This window comes from Azolla caroliniana, unplaced genomic scaffold (assembly GCF_043228905.1).
Source record: "Azolla caroliniana isolate FFs.n. ecotype wild unplaced genomic scaffold, voAzoCaro1.0.p SCAF_738, whole genome shotgun sequence".
Taxonomy (NCBI): Eukaryota; Viridiplantae; Streptophyta; class Polypodiopsida; order Salviniales; family Salviniaceae; genus Azolla; species Azolla caroliniana.
The window spans coordinates 1-16,552 of record NW_028231173.1 but is presented as its reverse complement, the minus strand read 5'-3'; the positions used below and the strand labels follow the sequence as shown (position 1 = coordinate 16,552).

The 16,552-nt window shown below is 37.1% G+C and overlaps 2 protein-coding genes across 2 annotated transcripts; one reads left to right on the top strand and one right to left on the bottom strand.

The window, feature by feature from the left end:
* Positions 1–7: 7 nt before the first annotated feature.
* Positions 8–2,027, bottom strand: LOC147847710 (uncharacterized; the record flags this gene model as incomplete). The annotated part of the gene is made up of 3 exons (XM_087338898.1): positions 1,695–2,027; positions 291–1,113; positions 8–194 (listed from the first exon to the last, which is right to left on the bottom strand). Coding segments are annotated over exons 2-3 (916 nt in total), but the record flags the coding sequence as incomplete, so codon positions are not given.
* A 2,113-nt stretch (positions 2,028–4,140) lies between these two features.
* Positions 4,141–10,792, top strand: LOC147847709 (uncharacterized). Its single transcript, XM_087338899.1, has 10 exons — positions 4,141–4,397; positions 5,810–5,879; positions 6,724–6,848; positions 6,948–7,059; positions 7,237–7,300; positions 8,135–8,190; positions 9,137–9,244; positions 9,331–9,477; positions 10,133–10,303; positions 10,432–10,792. Exons 1-10 carry the CDS (start codon positions 4,153–4,155, stop codon positions 10,654–10,656), a joined length of 1,323 nt encoding a protein of 440 aa, XP_087195025.1. The 5' UTR covers positions 4,141–4,152; the 3' UTR covers positions 10,657–10,792.
* Positions 10,793–16,552: the final 5,760 nt, after the last annotated feature.

The window sequence follows — 16,552 nt, the reverse complement described above, 5'->3', positions numbered from 1 at the left end:
AAGTCACGCTTAGGTGATCCATAACTTGACTCTTGGCCGTCTTGATTATCTCCACATCTATATAGGGTTCCATTGAAGCTCTCACTTAAAACTCTGTGTGTATTAAAGCCATGATTTGAGTCTGGCTTGGATGGAGAAACATCGTGGTGTCTTTCATATCCAGAAATTATAGAGGGCATCCTGACTGTATTCACCTGTGAAATATGATCAACCCTTAGAATATACTAATGAAACATGTTATCAAATCACAAATGTCAATAAATTAAATTTTCTATCGAAACTTCACATACCTTATCAACAAACTTGTCTGCAACTGTGTTTCTATCCTCTTCATTTTCAAGTGACTTGAGATGTTTTAAATCATCCCTGAGTTTATGTATCTCTAGATCCTGTCTTTGCAGTTCTGTTTTGAGTTTATTCAGTTCTACATCTGTTTGATCACTCCCGATTCCTCTACCACTAAAAGACTTGCTTCTAGTTCCTTCTCCAATGCCGCTATCGCTAACATTGACGTGGAGGGGAGTCTTGCACATGACGTTGTTGGTAGCTTTACTATCATCATAGAATGATGCTATGGAGTGAATATGTCTTCCACTGACGAAATCCTGATTATAGATAGGTTGAGTTGAGTTGGCAACGCTATCTTGCACATTGATTTCTATGTTATTGAAAGATTCTAATTGTTTGAGTCGTTTTTCCAGTTTTTCTACTGTGTTTCCACCTGTCATTTCTTGTTTTTGTATCCAATCCAGAACGTCTGGATCCGAGAAATCAATTAAGTCTGTATCATCGCGAACAAAAGTGGCATGGTTATGTCCATTACCACTACTACTTTTACTAAATGCCATATCTTGAGGTTGTTTGTTGCCATTATTGATCACGTCATTGACACGATTCCTATCATCGTGAAGAGAACTGGACCCTGTTAATTCTTTCTGTGCCAGCGTTGCTTGCCATTGTGAGATATCAACTGTTTGCGTCAACACTATTTTTGATGTTTTCGGTATAGCATCTCCCATTTTTCTTTCACTGATATGTTAACTTATCTTAAAACCTTCAAAACAGACTAGCCCGATGTCAAGCACATGTGCTTTCAATATTCTGTTCCTATCCCTGTAGAAATTGTATAATGGCTTGTTAATGACTTAACCAATATCTTTTTGGAGCAACAGAAATAGATTTGTTACTCCCTGTACAAAACACATAATGACTTATCCAATGGCCATAAATTTATAGATATAAATTCATATAGATCAATAGAAGTGGATTGATTGTCACCTGCGCAATGGCTTAATTAATGATTATAAATTTATTATACCTGATTTCATCCATTAGATGTGAGAAATAAAAGTAATGCCCCTACATGATGAGATTTTCTTGATTATCATAGATGTGTACTCAAATCGTCTACTTTATTGATTCATATATGAATTGTTACCCAATGCATTATCGGAAAAGAAGAGTTTAATACATGTAATTTAGTATCATTCAATCTGCCAAAAGATACACAATGTATACATACCTCAATCATCAGAACCAAACACATATTCTTATAATAAAACAAAGCTAAATATTTGTATTCATCTGTAATAAATAGAACTAAAAATCAAGTGTGTCTTTTTTTTCGAACCTTCAATCAGAGAACAGAAAAATGGAAGGATAGATAAGATGAGCGTGGGCAGGTCGTATGGTACCTTCTGATTCATAAGAAGTACATGAAGAAGGGAAAGATTGAAATCGACATATCTGTGACGGAGAAGGAATATAGCATCTTCTTCGTTTTTCTTTTGTTTGTTTGTTTGTTTTTTTGTCTCGATGTGAAAGACGATGCATAGGAAAGGGAAGACGACGCAGTGGTAGAGAGAGAGAGAGAGAGAGAGAGAGAGAGAGGAAGGAATAATATATACGTATGTAAATGGTGGCTTCTTGTGCAAAAATGGTGGAGGTAGTAGTGACCCATGCAAGCTGCACGACGCCATAGCTTCTCTCCTCTCCTCTCCTCTCTTCTCTTCTCTTCTCTCTTCTCTTCTCTTCTCTTGTTTCTTCTTTGTTTTTAACCAAAAAATAAGAACTACCTCAAACCTCGTCTCGTACACGTTGACACGAGATTCCTTTTGGACACCCCCCACCCCACCCCGCCCAATGGACACCATAATACCATCGTCATCCATGCCTATGTATGGCTCGACCAACCAAAACCCATGAGCCTTCTCGTGTCCCAAAGTCCTTCCCTCGTCCACCCCCTTGACTCGGCCGAACACCTTGTCCTTCGTCTTCCATTGGAGAATGGCCACAACACATTATTGGCCCATGGAAGCCACCCCCCCTCGCCCGCCCCATGACAACACCTTGATATCCACCCAAATATATAAGGTGATGTGGTTTTTGGCACCAAATGATTGATATGTTCTCATGACCTTCACCCAAATGTCGTATGTTGTATGTAAAGGCCCTTCGATGCTCAACCTAGGATCCATAACTTACACCTAGGATATATCACGAGCTATACACACAAATAGTGAGTATAGATGAGTGTATGCCATCTACCATACTTTATGCCATCAATACGACATGGGGTTGCGTTGACTCTCAATGAATGGTGTCTTGAGTTTACACACGCAGTGTATCATCTTCCAATTATTCGTGCCCTTAGTGTTTCCTGCTTTCTTAATTTGTATGTTTTCACAAGTTTTCTTAGGCCACTAATACATTTACAACACTAGAGCCTTCCAACGTTAACAAGACATTGAGGAAGCTAGTGCCTATGTCTTCCTCGATGACAGATAGTCTATTGCAAGTATCGTGGGGGGGGGGGGGAAGTGAATGACCCTAATGTATGCTAAGAGTGCAATAGAAAATCTCTAGGTTATTGATTATAAGAAATACATAGTTAAAGTTCTTGCTCAATGAAAATGGTAAACACTAAAGCATTGCATCAACTCACAATATTCATCTTAACTTGAGAACATGAAGTCGAATTTGCTAGAAAGCCTTGGCTCAACTAAATTACACGGGACGCCAATTGAACGCAAATACTTGCCATCTCCTCAAAAGATTAATGGATAGAATATTGCTTTAATCGAAGAAGAATAATGATCTAGAGAAGGAACTATTGTAAAGTGTGTGATAGAGATCATAAGCATCGTGTGATTTTCCTAATCCAGCTTATCATAGGCCACATCAACTAAATATTCATCGCAAAAGGGGAAATTGATTGAAACTTTATTTGTAAGTTATAGAAGTTAGCCTTGGCCATAGCTTCACTCGATGAGAGATTGGCCATAGAGTAGATAATTTTGCTAAAACCATGGGAACTCTCTTCATCATCATTCACGACTTTGAAGAAAGCCACATTAGGCTAAGGAGTGTTGTACCATCGGGGTTCATGGCATGTTCCAGTGGGAATTGGAGCCACTGTGCCATTGACAAAAGGGAACGGAATCCTGCAACGTAAAGTTAAAACATCGATGGATTTGGAGAAGAGGTAAGCCCGTGCTCGTAGGATCTCACAAAACTTTCTGAGAGCCAACCGATTGACCATGGCGAGCTTGAAATGATGAAATGTTGCCATAAACCCGACATGCTCGTATTGTGATGACATGCTATGAACATGGGCCGATCGAGTTGGCCAGGTCACAACCGCAAATAAGAGGTTGCCACGTAAGTTGTGGTCGCACCTGGCGCTCGCGCAGTGGAGTACATATTATCAAATATGAAGGAACTTGCATAGTACGTAATATGCTCGAATGCATTGGCGAACATTCGTTTATTTTCCACACGAACGAAAAACGAATGAGTATGTTATCAAAACATTCGTATGTTTAAAAAAAAAAACACATTTTACCTTAAAAAAGTGACCTTATAATGAATAATGAATACAAAAGTATGGTATTTACCATACTTCGAGGGTTTTTACCGTACTCGGATGTTTGAAACATTCTCAAAAAACGCGAATGCACGTATGGTACATTACATACTATGGAAGGAAGGAAGGAAGGAAGGAAAAGAGTAGAGCAGAGCAGAGAGAGGGGAGCTTTTGTTTCCAATTTGGCGTCTTCTTCCTTCTTCCTCTTCCAAGCCGAAGAAGAAGAAACAAACAAAAACCCCACCCCACCCACAAGAAGAAAAAACAAACAAAAAAGAAGAAGAACAATGGCTGTTTCTTCTTCTACTTACCTGCATCTGCATAAGCTTCAGCTTCCTCTCCGCAGACCTTGCCACGGAATCTATCCACCTATCATCCTCCACTCTCTGACTTCATCCTCCCCCCCCCCATTGCCATGGCTAAACTCATGGTCAAAACCATGCAAGGTTCGACCTCTTCGTGCTCAGTCAACCAGCAATATGGACGATTCTGCCAAAGATCGCAGTATCCAACTTTACGGACAAATTGAAAGGTCCGTAAGTTACCGTGAGGAAAATCAGGTTTCATACAGCTTTTCCAGTTCGTCTTTTCCACGATTTAACGTGAAAAGGGCCGATCTTTCATGTGTAAATAGTATAATTTTGTTAGCTTTTATGACATTTCTTCCATACTCATGTGAAATAAACGAGTTCGTCTGTTTAAACATCAGGCTTGTCCATGATTTCTGAAATTTCGTTCCCAACGCTATATCTATTTTCCTTCCCTTCTGAATCGAGTTCTCCACGAAGTTTTGCTCATTTTCATACTTAATCGGATTGTTTTTTGGTGTTTCTGTTTGTCAACTCTCATGTCATGGGTTGCTTTGAAGAATCCGTTTCTTTGGAAAGGAAAGAATAGCTACCATCAAACCAGAATATTTTCTATTGAAAAAACAAACTTGACATTTCAAAATCATGTACTCTATGTTAGATTGTAGTGGTATCCTCATTGCCAAGACTTTCAAAGAGCAATGAATTCATTCACGCTTTTTATTCAGGCTGAATTATAATGTTATGAACAAGAGACATCCTGTTTTTGCTTATCAGGTATTCTTCTCATGGGAAAAACTTGTGAAGTTCAATGAACTCATTGATCATATTATTTGTGCTAGATTACGATGAGATATAGTTATTTTGTATGCGTCATATAGTTTTCTGTGAATTAGCATTAAAAGGTTCTTTAATAGCATAAACTAGTCGGCCTGCTTCTAACTTTATTATCAAGAATAATGTTCTGGCGGTCATCGTTAGATAAATCTCATAAGAAATATATTCAAATAGGAATTTGTACGTTCAAACCGTGCGTGTGCCAATTGCTCATTTTTTTATTATTTCATATGAAAAAGCGAGATAATGTTTCCCACCCATTAGGTATTATTCTCATAGGCAACACTTATTAAACTTAATGAACTCAATTCACCTCGTTATTCAGTGAGATACTATATTGTTTTTGTGGGTTTCATATGAACATGTGAGAGTGTTTTCTACGAACTAGGTATTCCTCTCATAGCAAGGCTTAATGAAGCTAAGTGAACTCATTCATCTTGTTGTATAGACTGTCCAGTTTAGGAATTAAGAATTTGATTTTGAATTTGGGATCCAGAAGATGGAGGTGTATGTGGAGCTCATGTGCATTTTCATGTGATGTTTATCTTCAAAAACGTACTCCTTTGAGTCCAATAGAATTTTGGAAATACTGCATATATCTCTGATGGCAAATTGCAATGTTGAGAGTCATCTACAAATCCTGCAAATTGTTTATGACACAAAAATTCTCAAAAGAACATGAAGCTAAATATGAGAACTTTCACACTTTGTTTGATTGGCAAAGAGCATATATATTTGATTAAAGATCACAATATATTCGCCAAAGGGCTAACTATGGGAACTCTTGTATTTTGTTTAGGGTCTTTACAGATGTTGCAAAAAGATCACAAACTACCTTTGGAGATACTGGAGATTGGCAATTAATTGAGGTATTTTAACAAGAACGATAGTTTTTGACTAGTGATGCTCGATTACAGAAATTAATGACAAAAAGATGAGGATAGGTGTTTATATGGTATATATTTCGGTTGGAGATGTGTACTCATGCTGTATAATTACCGATTCTAGAAATGTGCTTAAGAATATTCACATTTGATTCCTTTAGGTATACCAACTAATAATGCCAATTATATTTTATCTATGTTTTAGTTGACATTTTTAATCTAATAGGATAGTACCGGTAGTGCTACGTACCAAAAGTCGTTTGAAGTTCAATTAAAATCATTTGCACTTATCTACTAGTTGCCTGTACTTTTCCAGTTTTGTATGTAATGACTATACAAAACCATATGAATAATGAGGCTATAAAATCCCAAAGATAAAAAAAAACCACATAATAAGCAAAATTATTTACTCGTTTCTTCTATGTAACATGATGCACCCCAAGTTTAGAAAGATTCTTTTGGTAAAAAACTAAAAAAACCTTCCTGAAAGAAAATTGACATTCTTATAATTGTCAATACAAAGAATGTTAATGTTCAAACCTCCCTACAATCTAGTGAACCCAAAAAAGCACAGTTGGTGTAAAATAGCATTTGAGGAGGGTTCCATCGAGAGAATATGTTGTAGGGCGAGTTGACTGTTGTAGCAATCAACAAATGTTCATGCAAACAAATAAATATGAAATGTATACACATGAATGTATGGCAGGAAGGAAAGAAAGGAAGACTTTCTAATGTCTTCTGTAGGCGAAACTCATGCTTCTGCATTATTCAAATGATAGTCATCTTCAAAATGAAAGGGAATATGATTCTATTTTTCATTGTAGCACAGGATGTGTGGGTGCTTAAACCACAAGTAGGCATACCATCTGCAATTGTACATTTTGTAGGCGGTGTGTTTGTTGGTGCTGCACCACAGCTAACTTACAGACTCTTTCTTGAACGGCTTGCAGATAGGTATGATGCTTTTATTTGTCTATTTAATTGTAGGAATGATTTCATGACTAGAAACATTCTTTTCTTAACATCGGATTAGTATTCACTCGTCATTGCCAGGGGTTTTCTTATCGTTGCAACACCATTTGCCAGTGGATTTGATCATCTTCGAATTGCTGATGAAGTGCAGTTTAAATTTGACCGTTGCATGAGGGTTCTCCGAGATGACAATGTGAGTGTATTCACTGAACATAAATGCTAGATAATTTGCTACAATGCAGATAATGACAATCATGTCATACTTTTTTATTCTGGAAGGCAGTGATAGAAACCTAGCTCGTTGGGGCTCCTGGATATCAGCAAACGTGACCATTGATATTTTTAACACTAATATATTATGACTTTGCAGATTGAAAATATTCCTATATTTGGACTAGGTCATTCTATGGGATCTCTTATTCAGCTATTAATAGGTAATATGATCAAGGTAATTAAGTATTCATTATATTCTATAAAATTGGAGGATTAGAAATAAATGATCTATATTATAGAGGGGGGATGTTATATTTTGGCGATATCTCTGGTAGAAGATGCTTTATCAATTTTGCAAAAAACTTTATAAATAGATATATACACTCAATTGAACATCTGGCAACCTAGTTACAATCCGTCCTCAGTGTATATCTTTGGTACAATTTAACCTTAAAATCTCAACCCCTTACACTTCTAAACCTCCATCTTGAAGTTGAACTATGATTAGAGTATCAGAATATTGGATACGGAATGTCAATATTGATGCTTTACAATGTTATGTGCACAGAACCCAATGGTTACAGTGCATCCTCTTTTCAAAAAATCTGTCATTGGTTTGTTTTAACTCATTCTATTCCCTGTGTTAATTGTTAAGACTTGGCGTTTCATTCTAACTTCTAAAGGGGCAAACTAATGCAAAATAATATGATCATATAGAAATTCATAATGGCTTATAATTACTCAATTTATCACATCTTTTGAAATATATGTAGTTACCATCCATTGACTTCAACCCTAAAATTGGCCAGACTTTTAGTAATTGACAATATTTTCTTTTCCCAGTTCATGAAACTTATAAGTTCCCAAGTTCTTGGCCGGTAGATAGCCATTAAATCATTGCCTTGGTGGGATCCTTTCAGTCCTTGGGGAGCACATGGGGTTGTTTTGGGGGGGGGGGGGTGTAGAAATCCTATACAGGTTTGTAGACCTTCAAAATTAGAAATGCTTATTTCTCACTTAATACAGGTTTAATTCCTTTTGTTAATGGCTTTCAGGGGCAAGGTATGCTGTTCAACGCACCGGAAACGTGCTCATGTCTTTCAATAATAAGGTTGACGAATGTTTTATACAAGATCTTTTGTTTTCTTTCATCACACTAATATGTGTTGTTTCAAGTAAATGTCTTTATGATCATACCCTAGTGCTGTAAGAATAAATAAAATTTTCTCTCCTTAACATGAGTAAATATTCATTTGAATATCGTTTTGTCATCAGTTACAATGAATATATATGACGACGATGTTGGATAGATTAATGAGGCTGTTGCAAATACATTGAAAGAGTCTGCATAGGACCAAAATTTGAACATTTTTTGAATCTCAAATTCTTTCCCCTGCATGCTAAGACTTTTCAAGGTACTGTCATGTGTCGTGTGGTGATGCTGACTGTTTCTGACAGGTATTATTAGCCTGTACCATACCAAGTCAGAACGATCATGTGTTTTGGGCATACAGAAGTAAAAATAGTTACAAGCACCAGCTCTTAGAATGCATTTTAGTTGAGAAATTTCTTGTTTAAGTGTGACAATCTTGTTAACATGTCACAAGTTCTGTTTGATCCAAAACAAATCACATTTTTTGGCTCCAATATATTCTAGCTGAACTTTTCCTTTTTAAATGAGACAATCTTTATTATTGTATCATAGGGTTTTGTTTGTTCTAAAGAAAATCATGTTTTTTGGCTTCTAATGAAGCGTGCATCCATTATTTTGCTAAGAGTCTACCTGGAAAATATTCCTTTATATGAATATCTTGATTAGGTCATCTCCATGCAGTATACATGCAGGTAAATTTTGAGCTACGTGTAAATCCCCACCTACAAAAGGACTGGGTTGTTCAGTCAATGTTCTACTGTGATTACCAATTATTGTGGAACTTTACATAGAAGTATTTAAATAGGATGTATGCCTATCATTTGTGAATTTCAAGCAACTCTAATTATTATTTTCTTGAATTGTCGAAACAACTTGTAAAATTCTACACATTTCATTAATGCAGGAGGCAAGTAAGGCAATTCCACTATTTTCTCCTGTGATAGTACCCATGGCTCAAAATCTAGGCCCATTAATCAGTCAATTGATGGCCTCACCCACTGTTAAATTTGGGGTAATTTTATTGTGTTTGCAGTGTCTAATCTATGATTGGTAACATTGAAATATTGCTGCGTCATTGTTAAAGGTTTGATTATGCAGGCAGATATGGCAATACGAAACTTACAGAATTTGAGTCCATTTATGAAGCAAGTGCTTCCATTGGTAGAGCAGCTTCCACCTTTATATTTGGATCTTGCGAATGGAAAGGATAATTTTATACCTCAACCTGATGAGACTCGTCAGTTGGTGAGTGAGTCTGCAAAATTTCAAGGCTACTAAATGCTAGTTATATTATGGAGTTGCAATGGATATTTGCAATATTTAATCACCATAGTCTATTAGGATGGAATCATAGAGGTGGTTGTGGTGCTCTTTTCACTCAATACTGATAGCTATACGAAGGAGTTTTCTGTAATGATTGCAATCGTCAATCCCCATAATCGTTCAGGGCTTTAACCATATATATATATATACATACATATATATCATATCCATTTCCTGTTAACATAAGTCTGTCTGTCATGCTGTCTGTTTGTTTGTTAAAGTAGAACTTGTAAAGGTAAAGAAGACCTTACGATGCTTTTAAGGATCCAAAGGTTCAAGAAAAAAAGCTTAAATTTATAAGTAGGGAACTATTCTGTGTAAACGCACGTACACAGCTATCATGGAATCCACATCCTCGAGAGATGAAGAAATTGAGGAAGAACCTCACCATCATGATCGAAATCCTGAAGCAAACTATTGATTGAGAGGGAAATATATATTGTTATTGGAGGCCAATTTTGGCCTATGAGACAAATCATAAGAATCAATGGAAGTGCATGTAAATATTGGAAATCTTGTTTCCAGTGCATCCACATTGTTTATGATTGACATATTTGCAATCTATGCCTTTCTGCAGATAAAATCGTATTATGGTGTCCGTAAGAATCTCTTAATAAAATTCCAGAATGATGAAATTGATGAGACAGCCCTACTAGCCCAGACCCTTAGCTTTGAGTCTGGAGTCAGCTCCTCCCTCGATATGTCCATTCGAACCTTACCAGGGGATCATACAAGGCCTCTACAACAGGTGCCACAATGTGTTCATGTTTCAAAAAACTTTTTTATGGTGATCACATGGTTCAGCATTACATGTGAAGAAGAATGTGATGACTCTTAAGGACATTAATATTGAATATATTGCTTTCGTTGGTGAAGGTTCTACCAGTTGTGCCACCCCCAATGGCTGAAGCTGTCTCAAGAGGAAGTGAAATTCTCGCTACTTTAGCAGCTGGAACTCCTTGGGAAACAGTAGCTAAAGATGTTGGCCAGTCTTTTACTGGAGATATGACAGCTTCAGGCTTACGGCAACAAATCATCGAGGATATAGAGACATTGGTGGATGAGGTTGCTTCATGGATGAAGGCTTGTATAGGTAAATAATAACAAAGAGTTGGATTGATAGTTGTAAATCAATGGTGGAACATATATCATTCATATAGTCTCAGCTATGTTGTTTCTGTAAGTAAATTAATACCAGTACAACTTTGTATATTCAATATTAATTTTGATTCGTTTACTGAGGCCATCATTTTGTTCCAGAACCTGATGCTTGAGATAAGAGAGCTGACATTGTGGAGGGGTCATGCTAACTGTGGTCATTGCACGTTTGAAAATTTTATTTTTCTCTATGAATTTGCCACTATATGAAGGGTTTACTGCTTAAATATCTCAAAATTTGAAGGAATCTTTATCATCATTTAAAAACTAACAGGTGATTTAAATAAAAAATGCTATTCCAAATTCCACTGAATGTTGTATTGGATCAGAGATAAGTGCAACTAAGTTTCATATTTCTCCATTATAGTATTAAGAGAGCTCAAAGTGAGTCCTTGCTCATCCTTATTTCAGTGCCCCTTGAGTTAGGACTGCTAAAGAGATCCACTTCATGACATACTTCATCATGCTCATGGGAGATGGAGCTGAGCTGCATACATGACCTGCGAAAACAACGAAAGAGAACATGCCTGAGGGTACCGACAAGGAACCTATGCAAAGCAAGAGGGAAAGAATGTGGACTAAATTTCTGCATGTTCCCACGTTGTGTTATTTGGAGTCGACTACTCTTGCATCCAAATTAGGAGTGAATGGGGTGCTATATCCAACCCCTAACCCTTGATGTTTTGCACATGGAGAATAGTAAAATAGGGATGATAGACATTTAAATGTGTACACAAAACAAATGAAGTACTGACTTATGTACTTCTGAATTGGTTCCCATTGGGTTGTTACTTCTTCCTTTACAATCTCTTCCATTTTTTGTATATAATGGGGGAATTATTTGCCACTTTCGGGGTACACTAGATGCAAACAATCATTTGAAAGCAAATTGAGAAATGGCTAGAACAAGCTTTGAAAAGTGTGATTTGATGACCAATTTCACTTTTAGAAGAACAAGACCCAATCAATGTAATCTATCAACATGAACTTTCCATGTACAATTCTTAGATTGATCGATTGTATACGAGCATTCTTATTGGTACACTCACCAATAGAATGTAGGAACTGGATATTACATCCCCAATCAATGTATGCTCTCTATCAACATGAACTTTCCATGTACAATTCTTAGATTGATCGATTGTATACGAGCATTCTTATTGGTACACTCACCAATAGAATGTAGGAACTGGATATTACATCCCCAATCAATGTATGCTCTCTATCAACATGAACTTTCCATGTACAATTCTTAGATTGATCGATTGTATATGAGCATTCTTATTGGTACACTCACCAATAGAATGTAGGAACTGGATATTACATCCCTAATGATGGAAGGCTAAGATTATGGAGAGTGGAGTAAAAGAGTATTTATTGTCTCGATGTAATGGGGTCCGAGGGTAGGGGATATACTGCAATCATCATTAGCTAAATGGTGTCTAGGCTTCATAGTCTTTATCTATCCCAAAGTTCACCATCTCACAATCTTTGTAAGGTCCTTAATGTTCTTCATGAGTTTTGTTTGTGAACAAAATGGTTAAATTCTTCAATTTGACTTTGTGGAAGTTTTGGTAGAGGCATATCCTTATAATTTTTCATTGGAGCAACGTTGAACACATGAACATTGTTGCAACCTCTTCCGATCATGGTGGCAAAGGAACAATTATTACTTGCAGCTTAAACTCGCATGAGCTAGTTTTACAGATACATGCATGATTAGCAAGGGAGGGATGACAAGTAGTTGCCTAAGTAATTGCAAATTCTTTTGTATGTCATTCACAAGCACGCTGCGTTAGGAGGGGATCAATGCAAATTGGTCTCATTGTGGTCGATTTGAAGGAGGACTATAGTCCTTTTAATCAAAGAATTTTAAATATCTAATTTGAATCAGAAACGGTCATTTTTTCAAAGGCAAGAAGACAATTCAAAATAGATGTAAACCCACTAGTAAGAATTATCAGTCAATCTTATAACTGATGCAATGAGTCAATCCACCATCCAAAAGTTCCACCATTGTTCAACATTGTTTTAGGAATCCATGCTTCACTCAACATTGCCCCATTTTTTGTACATATATAATGGGGCAATTATTTGCCAATTGACAATGTTTGATGGTTTGGTGTTATCTTAGCATGTACATCTAGTTTGCCCTCATGCTGGTACCTGTATTCGGGTGTAGTGAGCGTATTTAACAGTACCTGGTCATGTCTTCTGTTTTGGCAGTTAAAATTATTTAGCCAACCAAATATTATGTATCTCATGTTTGCAATGAAAATATTAGTATTTGAGAATTGCCATGCCTTATTGTTTTTGGCTAAAGATCGTGTCAATTAAAGCATTTTTTAAACAGATGCGTAATCTTTCTTTATGTAATGCTATATGCGATGCATGCGTTTCGTGATGTGGAAGAGAAGTGACAACGTCTGGCCATAAAATTATGTTGGTTATGTAGAAGTGTAACAGACAAGAGCTGCTTACATTGTTATCTGTATGCAGTTAGTTATCCTGTATGTTATTAATATGATGGATACTCGTGCCATTTGTAACACAATTTTTGCTGGAACAGACCTTTGCTGCAGTAAAAACCGGTTTTTTAGCTGACAGTGAAATGGAATTTCACACTGACCAATATATTGCTTAATTCCATGGTAGGTAATATATAAGCTTTAGTCTCTCTTCTAATGTGAATTTTTATGGTTATCCTTAATACTCAGGATTTGTTTTACTTTCACAGCTTTTTTCCATGGAGACTATTCAAATTAGTATAAATCCAATTGCATAAACAAACCCGAGTCTAAGTAGTTCCACAAATCTGACATGCAGGGGTAATTATATCAAAGTGACATTTAAATGTTTGTGCATCTGATTCCAAATGTATTGTGGGAAATATTAAGTAACATCATGCCTCATGTTGAAGACTAACTTTGGTTTGCAATGATGAAACTTTTTATGTTATCCACATTTATTTGTCCAAGCTTCTTTCGGTGTTTTCGAATCTCGAATATAGCCAAGTGTATAATCATGAACGCATGATGCAAGGCAATACAACACACGACTTGCGGCCTGCTCCGAATCGGGATAGTCAACGTGTGTTGGGTTGGGTTTAGTTTCGTGATCTCCTTCAAAGTAGTTCCAATAAACTTGTCCGACAAGGTATTGATGCATCTTGTATTCCCAAGATGCGAAATCTGTTCTGTCAAGCTTCTCGGTAAAAAGAGCGCTTCCCATATGAGTGTTTATTATGTCGATTTCTTCTCTGTTGATGAGCCGGTTCTGTTGATCGTCAGCGTGTACTACAATGTAGTTGAATAGATTCGATTAAGCAACCACACACTCTAATACCATATAAAGAAATGAGGAGCATGAATGGCTGAGATGCAACGAAAGGACTGTGTGTGAGTGTACGTAAGGCAAAAGAGAGAGAGAGCTTAAGACAAAGATAAAAGTATGTATATTACATTAACCAAAAAAAATACTTCCAACAATAACTAAGTTAGTTACAAGGGGTTGGTTTAAATACCAACTAAACTAGGGCAAATAACCCTTTCTACTATTTACAAGACTAGCTTGGTATAACCATAAGCTAGTGTAAGACTAGCTTGGTATAACCATAAGCTAGTGTAAGACTAGCTTGGTATAACCATAAGCTAGTGTGAAACCTATTATTATGGGAAGATGAGTTCTACTCTCAACACTTCTTCTTCTTCTTCTTTTTCCAAAAAACGACTCTCAACACTTACATTAGAAGCAGCACCCTTCATTGAGAAAATATATACAAACAAACACATTTCTAGTACATAAAAGAACCATTGTATGTACATATTATACAAAGCGTGTGGAAAACTCCCCATCTTCACAAGAAAAACTGTAGTTCTCTTGTATTACAAGTTATAACACATACATTCTACATACAACAAGGATATCCAATTTTCAAACATTTGTTTCTTATGGTACACAAATGCTTTCAAGAGGACACCAAGCTCAACCCACTTACGAACCTTTTTGGTGGAGTCAACAACATAATACACATCCCTAATTAAGGGCATGCATCACATAGCCTTTATATCCAAAGATCTCTTCTAAGCAAAAGTCTCATTACATAAAAGATCCCTTATTTATCCTAGCACCTCCCATGTAGTTAATATTGCATCCTCTAATCATCATAGATTGTCATTTGCCATCACTTGGCAGTGTGGATGATGTATGTATATATTAGAAACAGTAAAGACCATAGCATTGAACACCGGCTTGTTGATAATCCATATCTTTTAGAAAGATTAAGGCCCATGATATTGAGCACCACCACCTTTCATCATGGAAAAAAAGGGTCCATTACAGACATTGAAACCTTTATATAAGGACTTGTAAATTGCGGGGGCTTCTGATATTCAACCGTGGAGTGATACAAGCACAACTCAAAGTGAGATAAAGAAAGCTTTATATATATATATATATCATATATGCATTGTGAGCTCTGTCGCTCGCGTCAAGTGGCATTTCCTTAAAAGTTCCAAGATTAGTTCTTCTGACATCCCAATGGAAAAAGAACATTCTCTTGAAAGTCCTTGTAGTTCTCTTGACCATTCAATCCAGGCTAACTATTCATTGCAGCCTATTTTTTCTGACATCCCCATGGAAAAAGAAGAAGCAGACCCACGCATGATTGTGGAGGAACTAAGGGCCAACAAGTTCGGAATTGGAGTGGATGGATGAAGAATCCATTGGCTCGGGATATGCATGAATCCATCCGCCATCTCGCAGCGGAGCTTTATCAGAAGGATATCCATTTTCTGATGGAGCTCGTACAGGTATTAAATCTTCTCTGCCTCTCTCAATGACATATCGTTGACCCTCAATGTATATTTATCATGGCACATCATTAAGTTCTTTTCTTATTCATGCACATCTGAATGCATCCCAATACAATTGTCCTATTCTCCTATCTCGAGCCATGCTAATTATAATGGTACTCTACGTCTCTGCATATATATATATATATATATATATGCTGGTTTTGATTCGAGAAACAAGATGTATATTGCTGGTCTTTGACAGAATGCGGATGACAATATGTATGGGGACGGAGTGGTGCCCAAGATGGAGTTCGTTCTTGTGGAAGCCGACGTTTTGGGTGTAGGGATGGAGTGGACACTCGCCGTGCTGAATAATGAAGTAGGGTTCTCGAGAGCCAATGTGGAGAGTCTCTGCAGTGTCGGACTGTCTACAAAGAAGGGCAAGCGAGACAGCCATGGCTACATCGGGGAGAAAGGTATAATTCTGCTATTTCTACTAATAGTCATGCTCACAGCACCATCTTATCGTGTGCGGTATAATCTCAATGACAACTGTATTTATGTTTTTTCTTAATACCCGAGAAGGAAAATAGGCATGGATTGAGAGTAGAGTCTATGTATAATATGAGTGGATTGAACAGTTTTTGACGTGATGTTTTAGAAATAATGTATATGATCAATGAGGGTATGTATATATGGCGTTGTTTAATGCAGCAGGATTGATCAGGCAATGTTGTTTGGTATGGTCTGTCAGGCATCGGATTCAAGAGCGTCTTTCTGATAACGCGCCACCCAGTGGTGATCAGCAATGGGTATCGCATCCGGTTTCACGATGCCCCCACACAGACTTCGGAGCTGGGCTTCATTGTGCCGGAGTGGGCAGATCACCCCACAAATCCAGAGCTTGCCGAGTTTCTGAACATGAGCGAGGATGAGCTTCCGACCACTGTCATATTGCTGCCCATCCGTGAAGATAAGGTGCAAGCCATGCGGGAGCAGCTATTCCAACTCTCGCCTCAGCTGGTGCTCTTCCTGAAGAAGAT